The sequence below is a fragment of the Oncorhynchus nerka genome, linkage group LG20, assembly GCF_034236695.1.
Source record: "Oncorhynchus nerka isolate Pitt River linkage group LG20, Oner_Uvic_2.0, whole genome shotgun sequence".
Classification (NCBI taxonomy): domain Eukaryota; kingdom Metazoa; phylum Chordata; class Actinopteri; order Salmoniformes; family Salmonidae; genus Oncorhynchus; species Oncorhynchus nerka.
Genome location: NC_088415.1, coordinates 40,234,161 through 40,256,643, shown reverse-complemented (window position 1 = coordinate 40,256,643; position 22,483 = coordinate 40,234,161). Strand labels below are relative to the sequence as shown.

The window sequence follows — 22,483 nt, the reverse complement described above, 5'->3', positions numbered from 1 at the left end:
AATTATAATGTTAAGGTAAGATCTGAATGGAGAACGCTGATCCGAGAGCAGTAGTCCCTTTCTTTCGATCATATCAGTAGGGTAACTTGGGGGAAACTGTTCCCCTTAAATTAAAACTTCTTAAGGATCGGTGTCCCGTCAACAGGACAGTTGTAAATCATGCAGCACGTTATGTCAAGATCGCATAATTTAGAGAACCAATACATTTCAGTAAGCTGAAAGCTTAAATTCTTGTTAATATAACTGCACTATTCAATTTACAGTAGCTATTACTGTGAAAAAAATGCCATGTTATTGTTTGAAGAGAGCTCCTAACAACAAAACAGTTTTCCACTGCGATAGGTTTGATAAATTCCCCTCTGAATGTGAAATGTGTACTTACATTCTGAAATCTTGCTCTGATCTATCATCCAAAGGGTCCCAGAGGTAACATGAAGTGTCGTTTTGTTAGATAAAATCATTTTTCTTATCCTAAAAAGGTCTATATAGCATGCACAATCGATTTTGTATTTCTACTTGTTCAATTTGCAATGAAAGGAATCTGTGAAAATCTCACCCTAAACATTGTTTTAACGACTAAAATCACATTTGTATCTATTCCTCAGAGATCCTAGAAGGTACCAAGACTTCACTATTTCATTAGGGATGTAGTATATCCTATAGGACACCATATTTGGTCAGAGAGCGACGCCTTCATGGCACGCCGATTACTCAGGCGGCCATCACTTGAATGACTGTATCTTTGTCAAATAAGCACCAATCGGGGCCAAGCAAAGCTAGCTAGATAGTCAATGAGCGGGGCTTTATGGGAGTATCTGGACACCATGTATATGTTGTAAAATGTAGCTACTAACATTGTACAATCACATGCCTTTTCATTTTGGATAAAAATTACAAGGATTTTCAGAGTTATGAAGTTATGAAAACTGTTTGTTTTGCAAATTTTGAGCTTATGATATGGCTAGTAATACTTGGAAAGCTAAATCAAAGTCCAAGTATACTGATTTGATGATATTCTTGCAGAAATTTTTTATATTAATGTGAATGTCTCCTTCACGATTTGTCCAAATGTACCTGGGGACTTCACACTAAAAGTCTTGAGGTTCAGTCACACTTCAAGTTATCCATCTGAAACGTTGCACATGCACTGCTGCCATCTTGTGGACACTAAGATGCCATCTTGTGGACACTTGTGGACAATTACAACCACTATTACTGTGACCTTTCTCTTGCATTTCAAAGATGGTGGTAAAAAAACACTGGTTGTTTTTTTCTTTGTATTTTCTTCTACCAGATCTATTGTGTTATATTCTCCTACATTCACATTTCCACAAACGTCAAAGTGTTTCCTTTCAAATGGTACCAAGAATATGCATATCCTTGCTTCAGGGCCTCAGCTACAGGCAGTTAGATTTGGGTATGTCTTTTAGGCGAAAATTGAAAAAGGAGGCTAGAAAAAAAAAAGCTACTTTTGGTAAGATTTAGATATGTGCATACTGGCTATCCTTAGGCAACAACATTTTGAAGGGAAAAAAGTGGACAATTTATGTTGTTATTTGCGCCACTATAAGGGCAAAACGCCCCTGTCTATGGGGCAAAATGCCCCCTAAAGATTCGTGTGTTAAATCAATTTTAAACGTTTTATATGTTAAGGAAATATTTTAATCTGAGAGCAGCACTCCATTTATTTCGATCCTGTCAGTATTGACACATGGTCCAACAACGACCGTTTTCTCTGCCTACATCTTTCGGTCTGTTGTAGGAAAGATCACGAAAAGACTCAATTCCATCGATATCGGGAAACCGGGCCCAGAACAGAACACAATACAATAATACGCCTGAAACACAAGACGGTGTTTGATTGGCTGTGGGGTGGCTAACTCCATTTTGGAAACAGCTGTTTGAGAAGTACCCTTCCCTCATTGTTTCCCTGAGGTTCCCAGAGAAACATCCCGCTTTCGGATACTTTTTTATCACTAATCCAGACCAACGTCTTTATAAGATTTACACTACGTGTTGCAGATGATCCCGGAAACTTAATTGGTGTTTGATCCGATTGTAACAAGTAGATAAGAAAGGCTTGCGAATCAAGGTTAGTAATGTGTATTTTGGTTACAGTATAACACATTGTTGTGAAAATGATTGTAGCGGCACGACCTCGGCGGATGTGCTTTTAGACTAAGAGCAATTAGCCTACAATTCTTATGTTGATGCAGGCCGTGTGTTCGTCAAAGTGGCAAGCATTTGGGGATTTGAGGGACGTTTTATTTGTTTCTTTGCTCATTGGAGTTCCTATCTATAGCGGCTATATTATCTGACCCGAAAGTACTGTCGTCTGGTGAAATAGCCTATCAATGCCTATTATTCTTTTCAGTATTCTGGGCGATTTATGTACTCGTCCAATATTTCAACATTCGATTCAGTTTTGCGTATTGCGCACCATAATCAGGTAAACACATAAATAAGTTCAGCTTTCAGCACCGATAAAACTGATCCTGTACAATGACAGTTTCAAAAGAATGGGCGTTTTCACACTTGGCCCCTATCAGCCAATTTGTTTGAAGTCAGTGCGGTTCGAGTCATGTTTTGTGTGCAGTGTGAACATTCCAAAGGAACTTCGAAAAAAACTGTGCTGTTTTGGGATATTGGTTAGCGACTGTCAATTTAGCGACTGAATGCACAGAAATTCCGAAATATATGTGTCGTTTTGATACATTAATACATTCAGATTATTAGTTTGCACTATGTGTTCTATATGTTAAGCGAGCTTCATAAACTGTTTATGCGATTGTGGGGTTTGAATAGTGTGAGAAGACGACGACATATTTGGTGAGAGTCACAAAATAGCGTACAAAATAAAGGTAATTGCTATCTTGGATTCCTGGGACCCCATTGAAGTTGACAGTTTAAATGGTTAAGGTAAAGGAACCTAGGAAGAAACCTAGAGGAACCAGGCTCTGAGGGGTGGCCAGTCCTCTTCTGGCTGTGCCGGGTGGAGATTTAGTACATGGGCATTACGGCCAGATTGTTCTTCAAGATGTTCAAACTTTCATACATGGCCAGCAGGGTCAAATAATAAGCGCCATCTATTAGCTTCCAAAATGTAAGTAGGTATATCTAGCTGTCCAATAACACGTTCTGACGGAATGGCTTGTCCTGCATTGAGTGAATGTTTGAAAAAAAAAGATTGGTTCCTTTCTAAACATAGTGAATGCAAAGGGGACTCAGACCACAAAATGGTGAAGTAAACTGGGAAAAGAGTTGAGTCCTCTTTCAAAGGCAAGGGGAGCATCAATACAAAGAGAAGAGTTTTTATTATTTTATTAATTATTTTTGTTTACCCCAAGAGTTCACTTTAAAGAGGATTGCTATTGGTGTTTTCACATAGTCCTCTTTAAAATAACCATTCTCAACAAATACCCTCTGTTAAGATCATGATCATCACATTTGCATATGCAGTTTACAATTTGCCTTGACAGGGGGATTTCTTGTGAACAGGTACTGCTGTATCTGGTTATCTGTATGAACACATGATTATCATTTGGGTGTGTTTGTGTAAATGGAGATGTTGCCTATTGACCCAGTAGTAGATGAAGGGAACCTGGGGTGTATTAATTAGTGCGAACTGTAACCAAAAAACAATAATTTCTTAGTGGACAAGTTCACTTGTCGTTTGGTTTCTAGTGGATACACCCTCCATGTTTCTGCTAGAAAAATATAGCCCTCTTGCTTTGGTCAATGTTCCCTCTTGGTCCTGTAGGGATGCCATGTGTATTTGCAGGGTTTTTGTTCCAAGGCCAGCAGCACAATCACTTGATAAACAAGACCATTAGCTGAATCAGATTTTTTTTAATTTAACCTTTATTTAACCAGGTAGGCTAGTTGAGAACAAGTTCTAATTTGCAACTGCGACCTGGCCAAGATAAAGCATAGCAGTGTGAACAGACAACACAGAGTTACACATGGAATAAACAATTAACAAGTCAATAACACAGTAGAAAAAAAAGGGGGAGTCTATATACAATGTGTGCAAAAGGCATGAGGAGGTAGGCGATGATATGAACTTGGACAAAAGCCTGCACACACCTTTAAGACCAGGGGTGAAAAGCATGAGTCATTTTCTATCTTTCAGATGAAGTTAAGGCTTCATGGATCAACAATAATGCTAATGTACTGTAAGTCTGTACTGTGTATCTGCAGTAGCACCAGCAGAACCACTCTCTTCTTTCTTTTACAACTCCCACTTCAGCTAATGGATGTCATATCTGTGTGTATGTTGATAGCTGCCAAAGTAACAATAACATTATTAGCCAGGAAAATTTCAGATTGAATCCACTGTAGAGTAGGCCTACTCTGGGTGAGTGTAAAGTACTGTGTGTGTGTGTGTTTTGTTGTTGTGTATGGTTGTTTATCGTTTTGGGTGTGGTGGCCATCACTTTCTTCCCTCAGGAAGTACATTATTTTAGTCTCTAGTGTAAATCTGGTTACGTGGGCGATCCCACGCCAGGATAGGCTTATTTTGGTGTCTCTGGTTGTTCTGGCAATTCTCACAGAGGAACCTATTTGGGAGGAAGGATGTTTTATGTATTTTTACATTTGTGTCACAGTGTTTGAGAAAATCATGATGAAAGTGGCCATTTTAGACCCTTTTAGAGCTATACATGCAAGATCCTATGATCTGTGAACTGTACATGATACAGACAACATCTTGGTGTCATTATACTCCTTATCGTGTGCTCTCAAATATGGAGTATGTCCAGATTCTTAAATAACAATTTTCACATACATTTCTTCAACATTAAACATTCATATTACTATCGGAAAAGTACCTTTTTTAGACATATTGTTTGGAACAAAATACTCTTTAGACGTTACATTTCCATAGTGGGCTCTCAGGTACTATTAAAGATATTCTACGTATAAAATGTCATACACCACCGGTCAAAAGTTCAAGGGTTTTTCTTTATTTTTTTACTATTTCCTACATTGTAGAATAATAGTCAAGACATCAAAACTATGAAACAACACATATGGAATCATGTCGTAACCAAAAAAGATTTAAACAAATCTAAATATATTTGAGATTCTTCAAATAGCCACCCTTTGCCTTGATGACAGCTTTGCACACTTGGCATTCTCTCAACCAGCTTCACCTGGAATGCTTTTCCAACATTCTAGGAGTTCTCACATATGCTGAGCACTTCTTGGCTCCTTTTCCTTTCCACTTTGCGGTCCGACTCATCCCAAACTATCTCAATTTGGTTGGTCGGGGGATTGTGGAGGCCAGTTCATCTGATGCAGTACTCCATCACTCTCCTTGGACAAATAGCCCTTACATAGCCTGGAGGTGTGTTGGGTCATTGTCCTGTTGAAAAACAAATGAAAGTCCCACTAAGCCCAATTCAGTTGGGATGGCGTATTGCTGCAGAATGATGTGGTGTGCCTTGAATTCAAAATAAATCAGACAGTGTCACCAGCAAAGCACCCACACCGCGTCTCACAAAGACGTGGTTGGAACCAAAAATCTTCAATTTGGACTCCAGAAGAAAGGACAAATTTCAACCGGTCTAACGTCCATTGTTCTTGTTTTTTGGCCCAAGCAAGTCTCTTCTTCTTATTGGTGTCCTTTAGTAGTAGTTTCTTTTCAGCAATTCTACCATGAACGCCTGACTCACACAGTCTCCTCTGAACAGTTGATGTTGAGATGTCTGTTACTTGAACTCTGAAGCATTTCTTTGGACTGCAATTTCTGAGGCTGGTAACTCTCTAATGAACTTATCGTTTGCGGCAGAGGTAACTCTGGGTCCTCCATTCCTGTGGCGATCCTCATGAGAGCGATTTATGGTTTTTGCGACTGCACTTGAAGAAGCTTTCGAAGTTCTTAAAATGTTCCGTATTGACTGACCTTCATGTCTTAAAGTAATGATGGACTCTCGTTTCTCTTTGCTTATTTGATCTGTTCTTGCCATAATATGTACTTGGTCTTTTACCATATAGGGCTATCTTTTGTATACCCCCTACCTTGTCACAACTAGAGGTCGACTTCAAGCTTTCATAACAAATTGGAAATCTGTATTTTTGGACACCGATTTGGCAGATTATTATTTATTTATTTTTTACACCTTTATTTAACCCACCGTTCCTAGGCCGTCATTGAAAATAAGAATGTGTGATCCCACCTAAGCAATTCTCACACTAATTGGGAGGAAGGATGTTTTATGTATTTTTTACATTTGTGTCTTAACTGACTTGCCTAGTTAACTGCCTTGTTCAGGGGAAGTACGATAGATTTTTACCTTGTCAGCTCGGGGATCCAATCTTGCAACCTTAGTTAACTAGTCCAACGCTATAACCACCTACCTCTTGTTGCACTCCATGAGGAGCCTGCCAGTTACGCGAATGCAGTAAGCCAAGGTAAGTTGTTAACCAGCATTAAACTTATCTTATAGAAAACAATCAATCAATCATAATCACTAGTTAACTACACATGGTTGATATTACTAGTTTATCTAGCGTGTCCTGCGTTACATATAATCGATGCAGTGCGTATTCGTGAAAAAGGACTGTCGTTGCTCCAATGTGTACCTAACCATAAACATCAATGCCTTTCTTAAAATCAATACACAAGTATATATTTTTAAACCTGCATATTTAGCTAAAAGAAATCCAGGTTAGCAGGCAATATTAACAAGGTGAAATTGTGTCACTTCCCTTGCGTTCATTTCATGCAGTATCAGGGTATATGCAACAGTTTGGGCCGCCTAATTTGCCAGAATATTACGGAATTATGACATAACATTTAAGGTTGTGCAATGTAACAGGAATATTTAGATTTATGGATGCCACCCGTTAGATAAAATACGGAACGGTTCCGTATTTCACTGAAAGAATAAACGTCTTGTTTTCGAGATGATAGTTTCCGGATTTGACCATATTAATGACCTAAGGCTCGTATTTCTGTGTGTTATTATGTTATAATTAAGTCTATGATTTGATAGAGCAGTCTGACTGAGCGGTGGTAGGCAGCAGCAGGCTCATAAGCATTCATTCAAACAGCACTTTTGTGTGTTTTGCCAGCAGGTCTTTGCTGTGCTTCAAGCATTGCACTGTTTATGACTTCAAGCCTATCAACTCCCGGGATGAGGCTGGTGTAACCGATGTGAAATGGCTAGCTAGTTAGCGGGGTGCACACTAATAGCGTTTCAAACGTCACTTGCTCTGAGACTTGGAGTGGTTGTTCCCCTTGCTCTGCATGGGTAACGCTGCTTCGAGGGTGGCTGTTGTTGATGTGTTCCTGGTTCGAGCCCAGGTAGGAGCGAGGAGAGGGACGGAAGCTATACTGTTACACTGGCAATACTAAAGTGCCTATAAGAACATCCGATAGATAGTCAAAGGTTAATGAAATAGTCTTATAATTCCTATAATAACTACAACCTAAAAGTTTTTACCTGGGAATATTGACGACTCATGTTAAAAGGAACCACCAGCTTTCATATGTTCTCATGTTCTGAGCAAGGAACTTAAACGTTAGCTTTCTTACATGGCACATATTGCGCTTTTTCTTTCTTCTCCAACACTTTGTTTTTGGATTATTTAAACAAAATTGAAAATGTTTCATTATTTATTTGAGGCTAAACTTATTTTATTGATGTATTATATTAAGTTAAAATAAGTGGTCATTCAGTATTGTTGTAATTGTCATTATTACAAATAAAAAATAAATACAAATCGGCCAATTTAATCGGTATCAGCTTTTTTTGGCCCTCCAATAATCGGTATTGGCGTTGAAAAATCATAATCGGTCGACCTCTAGTCACAACACAACCGATTGGCTCAAACGCATTAAGAAGGAAATAAATTCCTTCTTAATTCCTACTTTTAACAAGGCCGACCTGTTAATTGAAATGCATTCCAGAAAGACGACCTCATGAAGCTGGTTGAGAGAATACCAAGAGTGTGGAAAGCAGTCATCAAGGCAAAGGGTGGCTATTTGAAGAATCTCAAATCTCATATATTTTGATTTAACACTTTTTTTTCTTTTGGTTTCGGCATGATTCCATATGTTATTTCGTAGTTTTGATGTCTTCACTATTATTCTACAATGTAGGAAATAGTAAAAATAAAGAAAAACCCTTGAATGAGTAGGTGTTCTAAAACTTTTGACCGGTAGTGTATGTCATTAACCAATCGCAGCCCTCCTTTAATAGTGTACATTCAGCAAATCACCAGCAGAGTTCTCTTTGAATCCATTTTCCCATTCACTGTGTTGGTGGTGCTCATAATTGATTTTACCTTCAAAATTACTAGTGAGCTCCCTCTGAAAATTTGATGGACTTGTAGAGCATATGCTCTGTAGTTAGACCAGGCTGGAGGACATTTGGTTGTGTGTCTGTTTTTAGCTCCTTCACTTTCTCATGACCAAATGACTGGCAGGAAGATAAATGTATTTTACTGCACAAAGACATCATAGATATGCGTACACTCACCTCATCTGTAGACCAGACTTAAGATTTGTCCGAATGTGCTTGTTTGCTGCTTCTTAAGTCTCTAACTTAATCGTGGCATTACTTTAGTTAAGTTGAGTCATGATTTTCATATTACACATCACTTTGTGTTTTCAAACTTTTTCAGGAAGTCTAGATGCTAATTGGTTTAGCAAAATAACTACGTAGGCTTAGTCATTAAGAACATGTAAAGGGTTAGTTAGTTAGTGCTAAGCGGTTATGATTGACTTTAAAAACTCATTAACATGACTGGGTAACCTGAGTAAATAACTAGCTACTAAGATTACAATTCTCAATAATCTTCATGTACTACATTAGTAGTTATTATAGTGAAGAGCTGGTTTGATTACTTCTAACAAACCATAATGATGACCCAAGTTTGCTGTTTCAAGGCTTGCTGCTTACGGGGAATGTTGGGCCTTCACTTCCACCCTCCTCATTCTTTACAAAGCAAATCGAATCACTGGACATCCACATCCTGGTAGATTTGTTGGAGAGGACAAGGCTGCGGCTGCGAGACCTGGTGCAGCTGTGGATATGTTTTAGCCCTGGTAAGTGATTGAGATGTGTTCAGTTTGGTTGGGGAGGACCTTTACTGTAACAGGTGTTGAAAAAAAGCTGCAACCTACTAGTTGTTTTGTGTAGATACCAGTTCAGTCGCTATACACATACATGCATAACAGGGTGTTTTCCAGTATGATCCAATAACAGATTGCCTTATTTGGCCACAACCACAATAATAAACATGCATTCTTTCCTCTCCTCTCTTCCCTCCCCTTGTTTATTCTAAGAAGTAAAGCATGGTGGTCCTGTTCAGTCCCATCCTCTTTTTACTTTTAAGTCTGACGGGGTGGTTTGGAGAAGCCAGTCCATAAACAACTCTAGCAGAGTTGTATGTTAAATATGGGAGCAGAAATATACTTAGTCTGTCACCATGATCCCTTTCTACCACCGTGATAGTGAACAGAGCTAAAGAGACGTCTAAATATTCCCACTCTCTTGACTCCTTCTCAGAGTTATCTGCTTGTCTCGTCTTTGCAATGTCGCCTGTGTTCGGTTTCCCCCCAAAAAACATCTTACGGCTAACATGTTGACCAGACCGCGTGCGCCATCGCGCGCAATTTGATTTTGTCCACCCACACCGGACGCGATCAGGACATACGGGTTGAAATATCAAAACAAACTCTGAACCAATTATATTAATTTGGGGACGGGTCGAAAAGCATTAAGCATGTATGGCAATTTAGCTAGCTAGCTTGCTGTCGCTAGCTCATTTGTCCTGGGATATAAACATTGGGTTGTTATTTTACCTAAAATGCACAAGGATCTCTACTCCGACAATTAATCCACAGATAAAACGGCTTCCAGTCGTCTCTCCTTCCTTTAGGGTTCTTCATATTTTGGATTTTATATGGCGGTTGGCCACAAACTTTCGGTGCGTTACCACAACTGACTGGAGTGTGGACCTCAGTTCTTTTTAACCTTTATTTAACTAGGCAAGTCAGTTAAGAATTAAGAATAATTTCTTATTTACAATGACGGCCTACACCGGCCAAACCCGAATGACGCGGGGCCAATTGTGCACCGCCCTATTGGACTCCCAATCACGGCCGGTTATGATACAGCCTGGATTCAAACCAGGGTGTCTGTAGTGAAGTCTTTAGCACTAAGATGCAGTGCCTTAGACCGCTGCGCCACTCGGGAACCTCAGTTCATCTTTCAATTACCCACGTGTGTATGTGCTACTAACAACCAATGAGGAGATGGGAGAGGCCGGACTTTCAGCGCGTTGAGCGTCACAAATAGAAGCAAATTCTATTTTAGTGCCTGGCCATGCAGGCGCTCGTGAGCAGTGTGGGTGCAATGATTAAATAATATATGTGTGCATTTTATTTTGCAACGCGAGTGGTGTGGTCAGCATGTAAGTTGACCGTTAGAACCTTTCGTAGGAGCATCATTAAATCTCAGAGCTGTTTCCCAAAATCATTGGTATTAAAGGGAAATGTCAAAGAGTTTCAACTTAATCTCCAGCATCACCCCGACATCAACATATGTGAAAATGGAGCGTTCCTATGTTTTGTAGTAAAATAGACGATAAGTGTTTCCAATGACATCTGTGTGCATCCTGTAATTTTAATCAATTATGAGTAGGTATCGCCTGTTAATTGCATACTAATTGCACTACAAAACATAGATGTGCCATTTTCACATACAGTATGTTGATATTCAGGTAGTGCTGGAAATTATGAATATGAAGGTGACCATTTTTTAAATTTCCCTTTATCGTTTCACTTGAAAATACTCGGAATCTTACGCCTGCCTCAGGCCACTCATAGAACAGCTGTGCATCATTAGATGCTTACCCCCCCGCGTCACTTCATACACAGAAGATCTCTGCTAAACATAGAATCACATTTAGCCTTCTCTCTGTGACCTCTGATAACTTTAGAACGAAGTTGACTACAAACACACAGTTGCCAATGTCTTTGCAATTTATACAAACAAGCGGCATTTAAAGAGAAGCTTCAAATGAAATCCGATATGACTGCATTAAAATAAACGGTATTGGCCTTTTTCAATCATATTGAAATATATTTCATGTTCAATCACTATTTTGCTACTTGTAGGCTACTGTGTAATTTGTCTCTATATTTTTCATGATGTGTGTAGCCTAACGTGCGCAATGATGTGCCAAATCGGTGATTTTGTGCATTTTTATTGAGTAAGCATTAGAATAAGCCACCTCAATATTTGCAGCCGAAGGTGGCAATATCTCTCTAGGAGCTGATCCGTCGTCAGTATTGTGAAATAATTATAATGTTAAGGTAAGTTTTGAATAGAGAAAGCTGATCAGAGAACAAAACTCCCTTTTCTTTCTGTCCTATCAGTAAGGTAACTTGGGGGAAACTGTCCCCCTTAAGGGAAATGCTATGTTTGGTAAGACACATTTTGAAGGGAAATAAGGCGGCAATTTTATATTTTATGTTGTTCAATAAAAACAGATTTTGCGCCATTATAAGGGCAAGACGCCCCCGTCTATGGGGTGAAATGCCCCCTAAAGATTAGTGTGTTAAAATGTATTTTATACATTTTATTTTGACATTTTTGAGTAATTGACTCTTAAAAACCTGAAGTCTGTCTTATTTTAATTAAATAATATCTGAAAGAAAAGACATTGCACATGTCACTATTAATATAGTTTGACATTGTTTTTGTCCAAATAATCCTAAAATATCTGTTGATTGTGTAACTCAATGTTACTTAGATGATTTGGACATGTTTTAGGAACATTTCTTCAGGAGAACTTCAGAGCTTTTTTCTATTTCATATCAGAAACATTATCTTCTCCAGTGAGTTTCTGGTTGCATCCAAAATGGCACCCTATTTCCCATATAGTGCACTACTTTTGACCAGAACCGTTTGTGGAATAGATTGCCATTTCAGAAGCACCCCTGTGCCTCACCATATATATGGGTGTCCTGACTCGTTAGCTTTTTCCTATAAACTCATTCTGCAACAGAAAAGAGGAGAGTGTAAGTGATTGTGCCTTTGCTTATCCTCCCAGTCTGTCTCAAAAGTACATTAAAAATGTTTTAATCCCCATTAAACATTTTGATTTACGATGGTAAATCGATGGTGATTTAGCAGCATGGGGGGGAGACCAGTTCCAATATGTATGCGGCTTTTCTATGACGCCCAGAGATGAGTGAGTTCTTTGGACTGTTAACATCAGCAGTTTTCTTCTAAAGCTGTTAACACCTGCTTCTGACTCAGCCTCAGCTGTGATTTGTGGCTGTCCTCCACACGCACACACGGACTGGGGAAGCCCCTTGCTGTATAGGTCTGGCAGGCCATGTTGCTACAGTACACTTATAGAGCTCGCCAGCTTGTAGTCCTAAAAAACTGAATTAAGTTAGTATTTTCTACCTCTGGTTCGTTGGCTATTCCTGTGGGGGAAATTAATGGGGAAAAGAATAGTGTTTTGGGATATACGCCGAAAATAAGGTCTGAGGTTAACACAGGCTTAGAAGATCTTGTATGTTTTGTTCTATGAGATATCAGTCAGTTAACATTAACTTTTTATGAATTATGAAGCCTTTATGTGCTCAAACTATTTACTAATTAGTCGCTAACGGCCAGAGATATGGAACTACAACATTAGTCGCGTAATTTTACAACGCGGACCACGCAAACTAGTCTACGCTACACTAGTCTGACAAAAAGCTAGTTAGCTTTCTGCTTACCAGCTTGAACGAAAACGCAAGGATAGTATGTTGATTTACTCCAGGCTGCAACCATATCTCTTCAGGGGGAAGGTGCTCGTTTTATCGCTTCCTGAACAATGTTGTCCAGAGGAGACATTGAGTCCGTCTGATAAGGCAAGCGAAGCCTGTTAGCTAGATGTGAAAGGCATGCAACCAGAATTATAGTTTTATTGTTTAAATGTTAGCACATCGTTAGCGTTTTAATTGTTTAGCTGACGTTAGCCGATGAAGATTATTTTATAGAACACAACTTATAAGATCTATATAAGCCTGTGTAGGCTTTATTTTAGTCATTTAACCAAAACACCCATTCATTTCCCCATAGGCTTTGGACACTGAGCCAGGGTGGAGTTAGCCTCGGTTAGTGCCTACAAAAAGCGGAGCAGGGTTATAGGGTAATCTACACACGTATCCCTCTAATGTATTCTGGAGAAGAGAATGGAAAAGCTTATTTAATTGTACAGCTCCTTTCTCCACTCTATTTCCACTCATGGATGACATTCATTCACCAGAGGAACTATACACTTTCTGCTTTTGTTCTACTTTGCCCTCAAGATGGAAGTCACTTTATTGCATTGTGGTCATGTGGTGTGGTTGCATTGTGAGAAGACCAACCATTATGTATCTCCACGGGCCCTACATTGTTATAATGCATTAAGCCTGTGGTCCACAGGCACTGATATTGACCTAGCTTTCGGTAGCCTGTAACACACTGAACTAGGCCAAAATAGAGAATAGAATGGCCTACTGTAAAGAATGTATTCTACCTGTATTGTGAGACTATTTTATTCTTGTTCATGACCTTAACTTTGCCTTCTGGTTTTGGGCATCAAGGAGGATTCTGAAATGACTTGAAGAACCTATGAAGCAAGATGAATATTAAACTTTGTGTTAGTTTGACGTCCTCAGGATCTTTGGCCTACTAGGATTTTAAAAGATTCAAAAGGCTGTTTAGATGTTAATTAATGTATGAGTTTCCAGGTAGTCAAAATTCCATAACGCGAGTGGATGTCAGGCCTGCCATTGGTGTGTTACAGTAGATGTGGTTGATTTTTATTCAGTGGGCCTGGGAGCAGCAAGTTTTTTAGGGAAGCTGTGTTAGTTGATTAGGCGCCTTGAGAATATGTGGAAGTTATGAAGGACTTCCTGAGATGTGGTGAGTCATGTGAGGGACGACGGGTGAAGCTCCAGTGATGTCATCCTCCAGCTGAAGGTCCTAAAGCAGAATGGTTGTGTTTGAAACAGTCCCTCTGAAACAGTAAATTACCAGCTGAACTTGTCCAATAAGATCAAAGATTTTGTTTACTGTTGCAAAATGTTTTGCTACTGAACACGAACCAAGCTGCCCACTAGGACTCCACATCCCCTGGGTCTCCTTGTCACTGTTACTCCCCCAGAGCACTGCTCAGCTCACCCCACCACTTATTGCCAACACACAATGACCCAAATGATCGTTCAAGAAATGCTAATTGGATATTGCCAATCAACATGGTTTCTTCAGCATCAAAAGAGGGAGAAAACAGATTGCATTAAGTAGTGTATTATCCCTTAATGATAGGCTAGGTCTGTAGCTATGGGAACGATTTTTGCTAGATTTACATAGGGATTTACATAGTGCGCCACAGGGAGCAATGAGGGCAACTGCAATTGTGAGGTTCTGAAAAAGCCCTTAGTTACTCTTCTAAATTAAACTTGGCAAAGATGTTGGAGCCTAAGCCTCCCTGTGTCAGTCAGGGAATTTGTTACTTCACAAACGCAAACTGCTGCAAGTTCTCCCTCAACTCACACCAGGCTATCTTTCTGATTTAACTTTTATACTTCTCACTACTACCAGGGGAAATTAAGTACTCGCACCAAAGTCCGGCGGCCTCATAAAAAGAGAAACGATATACAGAGCACATACTCGCCACCAGTTTTCAATAGACACTGTTTTATTGATTTTATTTATTTAAGAAACGGAAGTGCTGTGTAGAACAACAATGCTAACCCTGTTGCTGGAGGAAATACAACTCCTCAGTGTTGTGGAATGGGCTGGTAGTCAACACAGGCAGGCAGTAGCTGCTGACGGAATGAGAACGGCCAGCACCCAGACTCCCAGTGTCTCTGTGAAGCCCTGGCTCCGAGGAGGGGAAGGAGAGCGCCTCGATGGACTGCTGTCTGCTTTACACACACTGAGTTTGGAGTTCTAAAACTGGAGTTTGTGGTGCAGTGGTTAAGGGCGCTGTACTGCAGCGCCAGCTGTGCCACCAGAGACTCTGGGTTCGCGCCCAGGCTCTGTCGTAACCGGCCGCGACCGGGAGGTCCATGGGGGTTAGGGAGGGCTTGGCCGGTAGGGATATCCTTGTCTCATCACGCACCAGCGACTCCTGTGGCGGTCCGGGCACAGTGCGCGCTAACCAAGGTTGCCAGGTGCACAGTGTTTCCTCCGACACATTGGTGCAGTTGGCTTCTGGGTTGGATGCGTGCTGTGTTAAGAAGCAGTGTGGCTTGTTTGGGTTGTGTATCGGAGGACGCATGACTTTCAACCTTTGTCTCTCCTGAGCCCGTACGGGAGTTCTAGCGATGAGGCAAGATAGTAGCTACTAAAAACAATTGGATACCATGAAATTGGGGAGAAAAATGGGTCAAATTCAAGTTTGTTTACACTTCAGATTATTTTTGGTAAATTGTAGAACTTTATCTTTTTCTGTCTGAAAATTCTGAATGAATGTGGCATATGGATTGATTATAAAAGCTTTTTGGTGTTTGGCTGGACTTGGCATTCCTGTTTTAACAGGAATATTAGGGAAGTTGAGTGTCCTACTCAGCTGGTTGCACATGGTTTCCTATGGTTTCTCATCCCAATATCAGCAAAGCATAGGGCTCTTGTTTTGATCATTGTTATAGTCTAGCTAACATGTTTAGCCTATAATAATTACACCTTAATTTTTTTTCTCCATTACTCTAGCTTAAATATAATGAACAGATCCCCAAAGCAACCAGGCAGGAGCTAAGAATAGTCACAGAAGATTAGCTTGTTGCTATGAGAGAGTTGGATTAAGTCATGTGTAGCCTAGGCCTTCTCCCCTCTACTCAATAAATGCAGTGAAATAGTTGCCGGACTTCAAATTGGGCAGGAGACTGCCCTAATGGGGTTTAGAAGACAGCAAGGCGGCTTTTCTTTGTGCAGGTTATTGCAGGTAGTGTAGAGTTTATTACAGTGATCAGGCTTAAAAGGCTCCGGTGTGATTGGACCAGCATCTCTCCCTAATGGCCAGTGAAAGCACTATGGTCATTCTGCTGACTCATATCCATTCGGTTCCCTGGCTGATCTCACAGGCTACAATAACATCTGCTAAATATGTGTATGTGACCAATACAATTTAATTTAATTTGTTGATGATTATTGGTGCATGTGTGATGGTGGTCCTATTACATCATGTTGCCTTGTCAGTGATGTTCCAATACTGTAAACAAAGCCCTTTATTCAATCAAGAGCCTTCTCTCGCTCCAGCCTGGTTTCAAAGACGTAGCATAGTAAACGTAAACCCAGAACACTCAGACTGTATGTTACGTTTGGTAAGGAAAAGGGGAGTACCTAGTCAGTTGTACAACTGAATGCCTTCAACTTAAATGTGTCTTGCGTTTAACCGAACCCCTTTGAATCGGAGAGGTGCAGGGGGCTGCCTTGATCGACATCCACGGCGCCCGGGGAACAGTGGGTTAACTGCCTTTGCTCAGGTGCAGAATGACAGATGTTGGCCTTGTCAGCTCGGGGATTCGATCAAGGTTACTTAAGGCCAAAACGAAAGTACGGTTGGTTGGCCGTATAACGCCAACATCTAGCAACCCAAACATTGCGTGTTCAAATCTCGTCACGAACAACTTTAGCATTTTGTCTAATTAGCAACTTTGCAACAACTTCATCTTACTTTTTTAGTTACGTCGCAACTACTTAGCGTGTTAGCTAACTCTTCCCGTAACCTTAACCCTTTTACCTAACTCCTAATCTTAACCCCTAACCCAGCTAATGTTCGCCACCTAGCTAACAGCTTTAGCCACAACAAATCGGAATTCGTAACATATCATACGTTTAGCAAGTTTTGTAACATATTGTACAAATTGCAATTCGTAACAAATACCATACGAAATGAACATCCACAAATTAATATATGCCATGCCAAATGTAACGCATACCAATTAGTCTCTCGGCTTTACGTTTACTATGTTACATCTACCCCTGATTCCAGGTTGCTCTCTCCCCCTCTCTCACAAATTCAACTAGTGATGTATTGTAAATGGAGCCAATGAAAGCTCCGCCTCTTGTTCCGAGAATCATAGCTTCCTCAGAGATTCACAGAACATTGTAAACACACATTAGTGTCTTGCAGTAGAGCGAGCACTGAGCTAAACTAACAGATCACACTGACTGGTACTGCACTCTACAGTAGTCATTTCCCGTAGAGAGTTAAGGTGTTTTGTCTGGGCTGAAAGCACACATTTGACCTCCGGTAATGTTAAAAGCTGCAGCTGGGTACAGTTTCCTCTCCTCCCCTGCTCTGCCCTTTCAGGACATAAAGAGAACCCTTTAGGCTAATGTATTGAGTTACCATTGTGACTTTTAAACTGTGGCACTGGGAAAACAAACTGTTAAGCCATAGACTACAGTAAAAGTGAAGTGGTGAACTGAGGTAGAACTTGGTTACAGTAACAAACTGCTTGCCTCAAGCAGACAGTGCCATGCATTATAATAACACGTCTATGTATACTCTATGTAGATTATGCACACACACACACACACACACACACAGTAGTTTCAATGAGATGCTGCAGCCTTCTTAAGCCTCCACAGCAGCGTTGGAACAGAGCAGAGTAAACGTGCTAAAGGGCAGAACATCAGAACATCCCTCCATGGAAACCAGCTTGTTAATGATCGTGTGTGTGTGTGAGGCTGAAAAGCAGCATGTGTGGGTAAGTCCTCATGAGACCACAAAAATGGCAATTAGATAAGGTCCCAAACGCTGTTGCGAGGCAGACAACGGAACATCTTTCACCGAGAAAGTGCTGCATTAGCAAGTTTTCTAATGTTGATCTAAGGTACATTTTAAACACAATTTCTGTCTGCAGAGAAAATAGATTAGAGGAGGTATTTAGTTTTATTTTTGGATGTTTTTTTGTGAGAAGCATGGTCATGGTACTAGCTGATGGGTGGATGATGAGTGCTCTGGATCAGCCCAGGGAAGCCCTACACTCAGTGACATTTCCTGGGGTGCTGTCCTCTCCTGGAGGCGAGGACGGATAAAACCTTTCAGACCATGACAATTTGACTAATAAGGTCACCGGTCCACCCATCAGAGTGTTGACTTGAATGCAAATGTCTGTTCTAGTAATCTAATTCTATCTCTCTCTCTCTCTCTCTCTCTCTCTCTCCCCTGCAGCTCATTCCTCTTTTTTCAAGCAGCAGAGACACAGCTGCCCTTGCCCCATACCGACGGACACTGGGTAATTATAATATTTATAATATCTGTAGAGAGGAAGCCATTCTGAATGAGTTCCTCTGAGTGATACTAAAGGAATGTGAGTGGAGTGTTTGACAACCACCCGACCCAGGGTTACTGTGTCACTGCTAAAATGGAAGGAGAGAAGGCTGTTGCTGCCAACTTAGTTTTTCTCCGGGAATTCTTCAGGGTTCAATGTTTTGTTGAATCCGTTGACACGTTGTTGTTTTTTGGCAGGCAAAGTTGCTTATTTGTGGCGACCTGACCTTGACTATCAAACTATGTAGAACTTTGTTATGCTCGAGATTGACATTCAGTTCTCTTATCAACTCTTTGTAATGCTGTTTTGAGTGCCACTACGAGGCTCTTGACCATAGGCCAACCATGGCTGATTCTTAATGGTGGTTGGAGGGAGGGAGTAGGATAGGTCCACTCGTTCGGCTGCCTGTAATTGTCCGACACACCGGGCCAACAAATTCATAGCTTGGCGTCCACATTTTTTTTGCTACATGTCACAGTTGTTTCAAACAATGGTGAGTGCAGCGTTCAGTCTGGTTTAACCAGCTCATAGATTCAGTCTCCATCTCTTTTCCAGAGGAAAGGCCCCTCCTCTGAAAAGTAGATGATTGTCTTTTTTTTCTGGAGCAGCTTATTTTCTCCTCCACCCTCCTTTTCTCCTAGGAACCACCAGTTGTACAGTGTTGTAGTCCCTGGCAGGATCCATGACCCAATTTAATATGGGCTAAGAAGAAAAAGACCGAGCAGGGAGGAATCGATAGCTAATGTGAGCTGAGCTCAATACGCTCTTTACTTGAACTCATTATTTTCTTTCTTTTTTTCTCTCCCCCTTGCCGGCCTCCGCCCTTTTGAATGGCTTTATAAGCACAGTCAGACACTTTGGTTCATATTGATCACTTCTTGTGTTTTTACTTCAATAAAAGCTCCTTATTTCCTATAAAGAGGAACTTCCTGCAAGCTTGCATTGTTTGTGTGGGTAGTTTTTAGACGGCCGAAGTGAGTGATGGGCTTGAAGGTTTGAGTCCCAGAACAGCGCTCCTGTTTTTTTGTTTTTGTAATTAGGTTGGTGAGTTAACACTGACACCAGCTCCATTAGCCCCTGTGCAGAAATACAAATGGCAATAATGAACTCCTTCACTGTTGCTACAGAATGGCACAGACCTGTATGGCTCAACATTGACAGAGTCATACCCTCAGACTAGTGTGTCAACCAGAACCAAACTGTTTATTTTCCATTTTTACACAGTTCCAGCTGCTATGGTGGATGCATAACCAGGCTACTACCGTGTTTGGCACGGTAGTAGGACTTTGAAAAGCCCAAGTGTGTATTGATGTCCTTTGCATCATCTGTGTTCTCTCTCTCATTCCCACTTTCTCCATCCCTCTCTCTGCAGGTGTAATGAGGTTTCTGGTCATGGACAGATGATGGATGTGGAGACAACAACGTCGTACTCTGACTTCATCAATTGTGATCGTACAGGCCGCAGGAACGCAGTACCTGACATCCAGGGACAGGGGGCAGCAGCCAGCACCAGTGAATTAACCAAAGGCATGGAAGGGATGGACCTGAAGGCTGCAGGTGAGCATATATGCTATATAACCAGGAGGTGTCTTTATGGTTTATGATTTTATTAGGCGACAGCTAGTCTTCCTGGGGTCCAACATATAATGAAAAATACATTAGACAAAAATACTTTACAATTGACATACCTGTAAAACATGGACATAGATATTAGACTTATACAGAGCATTCAGAAAGTATTCAGACCTGTTCCCCTTTTCCACATTTTGTTACGTTACAGCCTTATTCTAAAATTGCAATACCCCATAATGACAAAAACAGTTTTTTTGAATTTTTTGCACATTTATTACCATTTTTTTTTAAATGATACCTTATTTGCTGTTCACTTGCGCCGTATGAAACAGTTTATGTGGAAAAATATCCTTTGTGGTTTCTGTGTTTTTTAATGGACCATGTTTCCTCTGTCTTTCAGTAGAGACTGGTGCATCACCAGCCCCTGAGGATGAAGGGTCAACCAGCCAAGAGGCCCAGGGAGTCAAGGGCCCATCGTAAACCACCTCACAGGAGAGGAGAGAGGGACACAGACAGGAAGGGACAGCAGGAGACACGGAGAGAGGGGATCTACTGGTTGTCCTGCCTGCCTGAATCCTACTCCTCAACAGCGATGACATAATCTCTCACTGTGTAGCTCTGATGGAGCTTTGCTGGTCCAGTTGCATGATACTTCTTCTCCTTTATCAATTGGCATTGTGGGAAATGGAGTTGACAGAACTTGACAGTTGACAAGTAGGACTACATCTGATCCTGGCCTATAGTTGCTGCTGGAATACAGTGGTAAAGGAAATGTTCTCATATGACTATGAGAAAGCACAGAACTTTGGACCGAACTCCCATCAAGAAGAAGAGCTATACAGAATCTATAATCATTTGTTACTCCTTTTGTTATGTGTATGTTTGTGGCCCAGTAAAAATGTTCCTTAGTTTACCCTTTCTTTTACAAGGACACATGAAGTTGCAATTACAATGTACTGTAATGGAGGTCATATTTATTTCAAATGGTTCTCTGATATCTTTGTAATTGGAATTTCTTTGTGCAATAAAATGTGTAGTAAGTGCTAGGCTCTATGGAATTGTTTTAACAAAAAAATGTAATTTGTCTTTACTGCTATTAGCCCATACAAACTAATTGAATTGCAGATTCACTACAAGGAACAACAGAACAAACTTCCTTTAGATTTTTTTGGGGGGACTGAAGTGCCTATCCTATAACTGAGAGAGATTAAATATAATTTTTACATTGTATTTAACCCCTTATTTTGGGCACTAAACAGTCTCCATTTATACTTCCATTCATTTTTTTCAACTGGTACTTAGGGACCTTCACACAAGTCTTGTGTGCATCCTAGAACAAAACAACCGACATGTTCGTGAGAGTCTCACCTTTTCACAGAGGGGTCATATTGGTGTGTAGCCCAAACAGTTTGGACGCTACAGACAGAAGTTGGCAGATCAGCTGTACTGAATTCAGACGGGTCCCAAGACGCTTGTGGGGGTCGTAGAGCAAAACGGAGAACCCCATCTTCTTCATGAGTCTCATCTTTCCATAGAAGGGTCATAATAGTTTTGCAGCTCTGCCACCTTTCACCGCAGATGCGGAAGTGTGACATCGGCGGATGCGGTGGATTGAGACACATCCAATGCAAAAAAAAAAAACGGATGTACTACATAACCAAAAGTATGTGGACACCTACTTGAACATCTCATTCCAAAATCATGGGCATTAATATGGATTTGGTCCCCCCCCTTTGCCGCTATAACAGTCTCCACTTTTCTGGGGAGGCTTTCCACTAGATGTTGGAAAATTGCTGCGAGGACTTGCTTCCACTCAGCCATGAGCATTAGTGAGGTTGGGCGATTAAGCCTGGCTCGCAGTCGGCCTTCCAATTCATCCCTTCCAATTCATCGATGGGGTTGAGGTCAGGCCTCTGTGCAGGCCAGTCAAGTTCTTCAACACCGATCTCGACAAAGCATTTCTGTAAGAACCTCGTGTTGTGCACGGGGAAATTGTCATGCTGAAACAGGATTTTGGCATCCCCAAACTTTTACAACAGAATGCTATAGCATTAAGATTTCCCTTCACAGGAACTAAGGGACCAAGCCTGAACCATGAAAAAGCCCCAGGCCATTATTCCTCCTACACCTAACTTTACAGTTGGCACTATGCTTTGGAGCAGGTAGCGTTCTCCTGGCATCCGCCAAACCCAGATTTCTCCGTCGGACAGATGGTGAAGCGTGATTCATCACTCCAGAGAATGCGTTTCCTACTGCTACAGAGTCCAATGGCGGCAAGCTTTACACCACTGCAGCTGACATTTGGCATTGCGCATGGGGATCTTCGGCTTGGGTGCGGCTGCTCGGCCATGGAAACCCATTTCATGGAGCTCCCAACGAAAAGTTATTGTGCTGCCATTGCTTCCAGTGGCAGTTTGGAACTCCGTAGTAAGTGTTGCAACTGAGGACAGAAGATTTTTTTACACGCTAAGCAATTCAGCACTCCGAGGTTCCGATCTGTGAGCTTGTGTGGGGTACCACTTCAGGTTGAGCTGTTGTTGCTCCTAGATGTTTCCACTTCACAACAACAGCACTTACAGCTGACCGAGGCCGCTCTAGCAGGGCAGAAATTTGACAAACTGACTT

General features: G+C 41.1%; 1 protein-coding gene across 6 annotated transcripts; it reads left to right on the top strand.

Moving 5' to 3' along the window:
• The first annotated feature begins 1,797 nt into the window (after positions 1-1,797).
• LOC115102507 (cAMP-dependent protein kinase inhibitor gamma-like) lies at positions 1,798-20,902 on the top strand. Of its 6 annotated transcripts, none has more exons than XM_029622537.2 (6): positions 1,853-2,092; positions 8,956-9,055; positions 18,187-18,250; positions 18,928-19,030; positions 19,659-19,843; positions 20,259-20,902. In XM_029622537.2, coding segments are annotated over exons 4-6 (267 nt in total). In that variant the 5' UTR covers positions 1,853-2,092; positions 8,956-9,055; positions 18,187-18,250; positions 18,928-19,028; the 3' UTR covers positions 20,339-20,902. The 6 variants fall into 6 exon arrangements, with proteins under 6 accessions (XP_029478399.1, XP_029478397.1, XP_029478396.1 ...); XM_029622536.2 differs by having other exon boundaries at positions 8,897-9,055; XM_029622539.2 differs by lacking the exon at positions 8,956-9,055 and having other exon boundaries at positions 1,798-2,092; positions 20,262-20,902.
• The last annotated feature ends 1,581 nt before the right edge of the window (positions 20,903-22,483 follow it).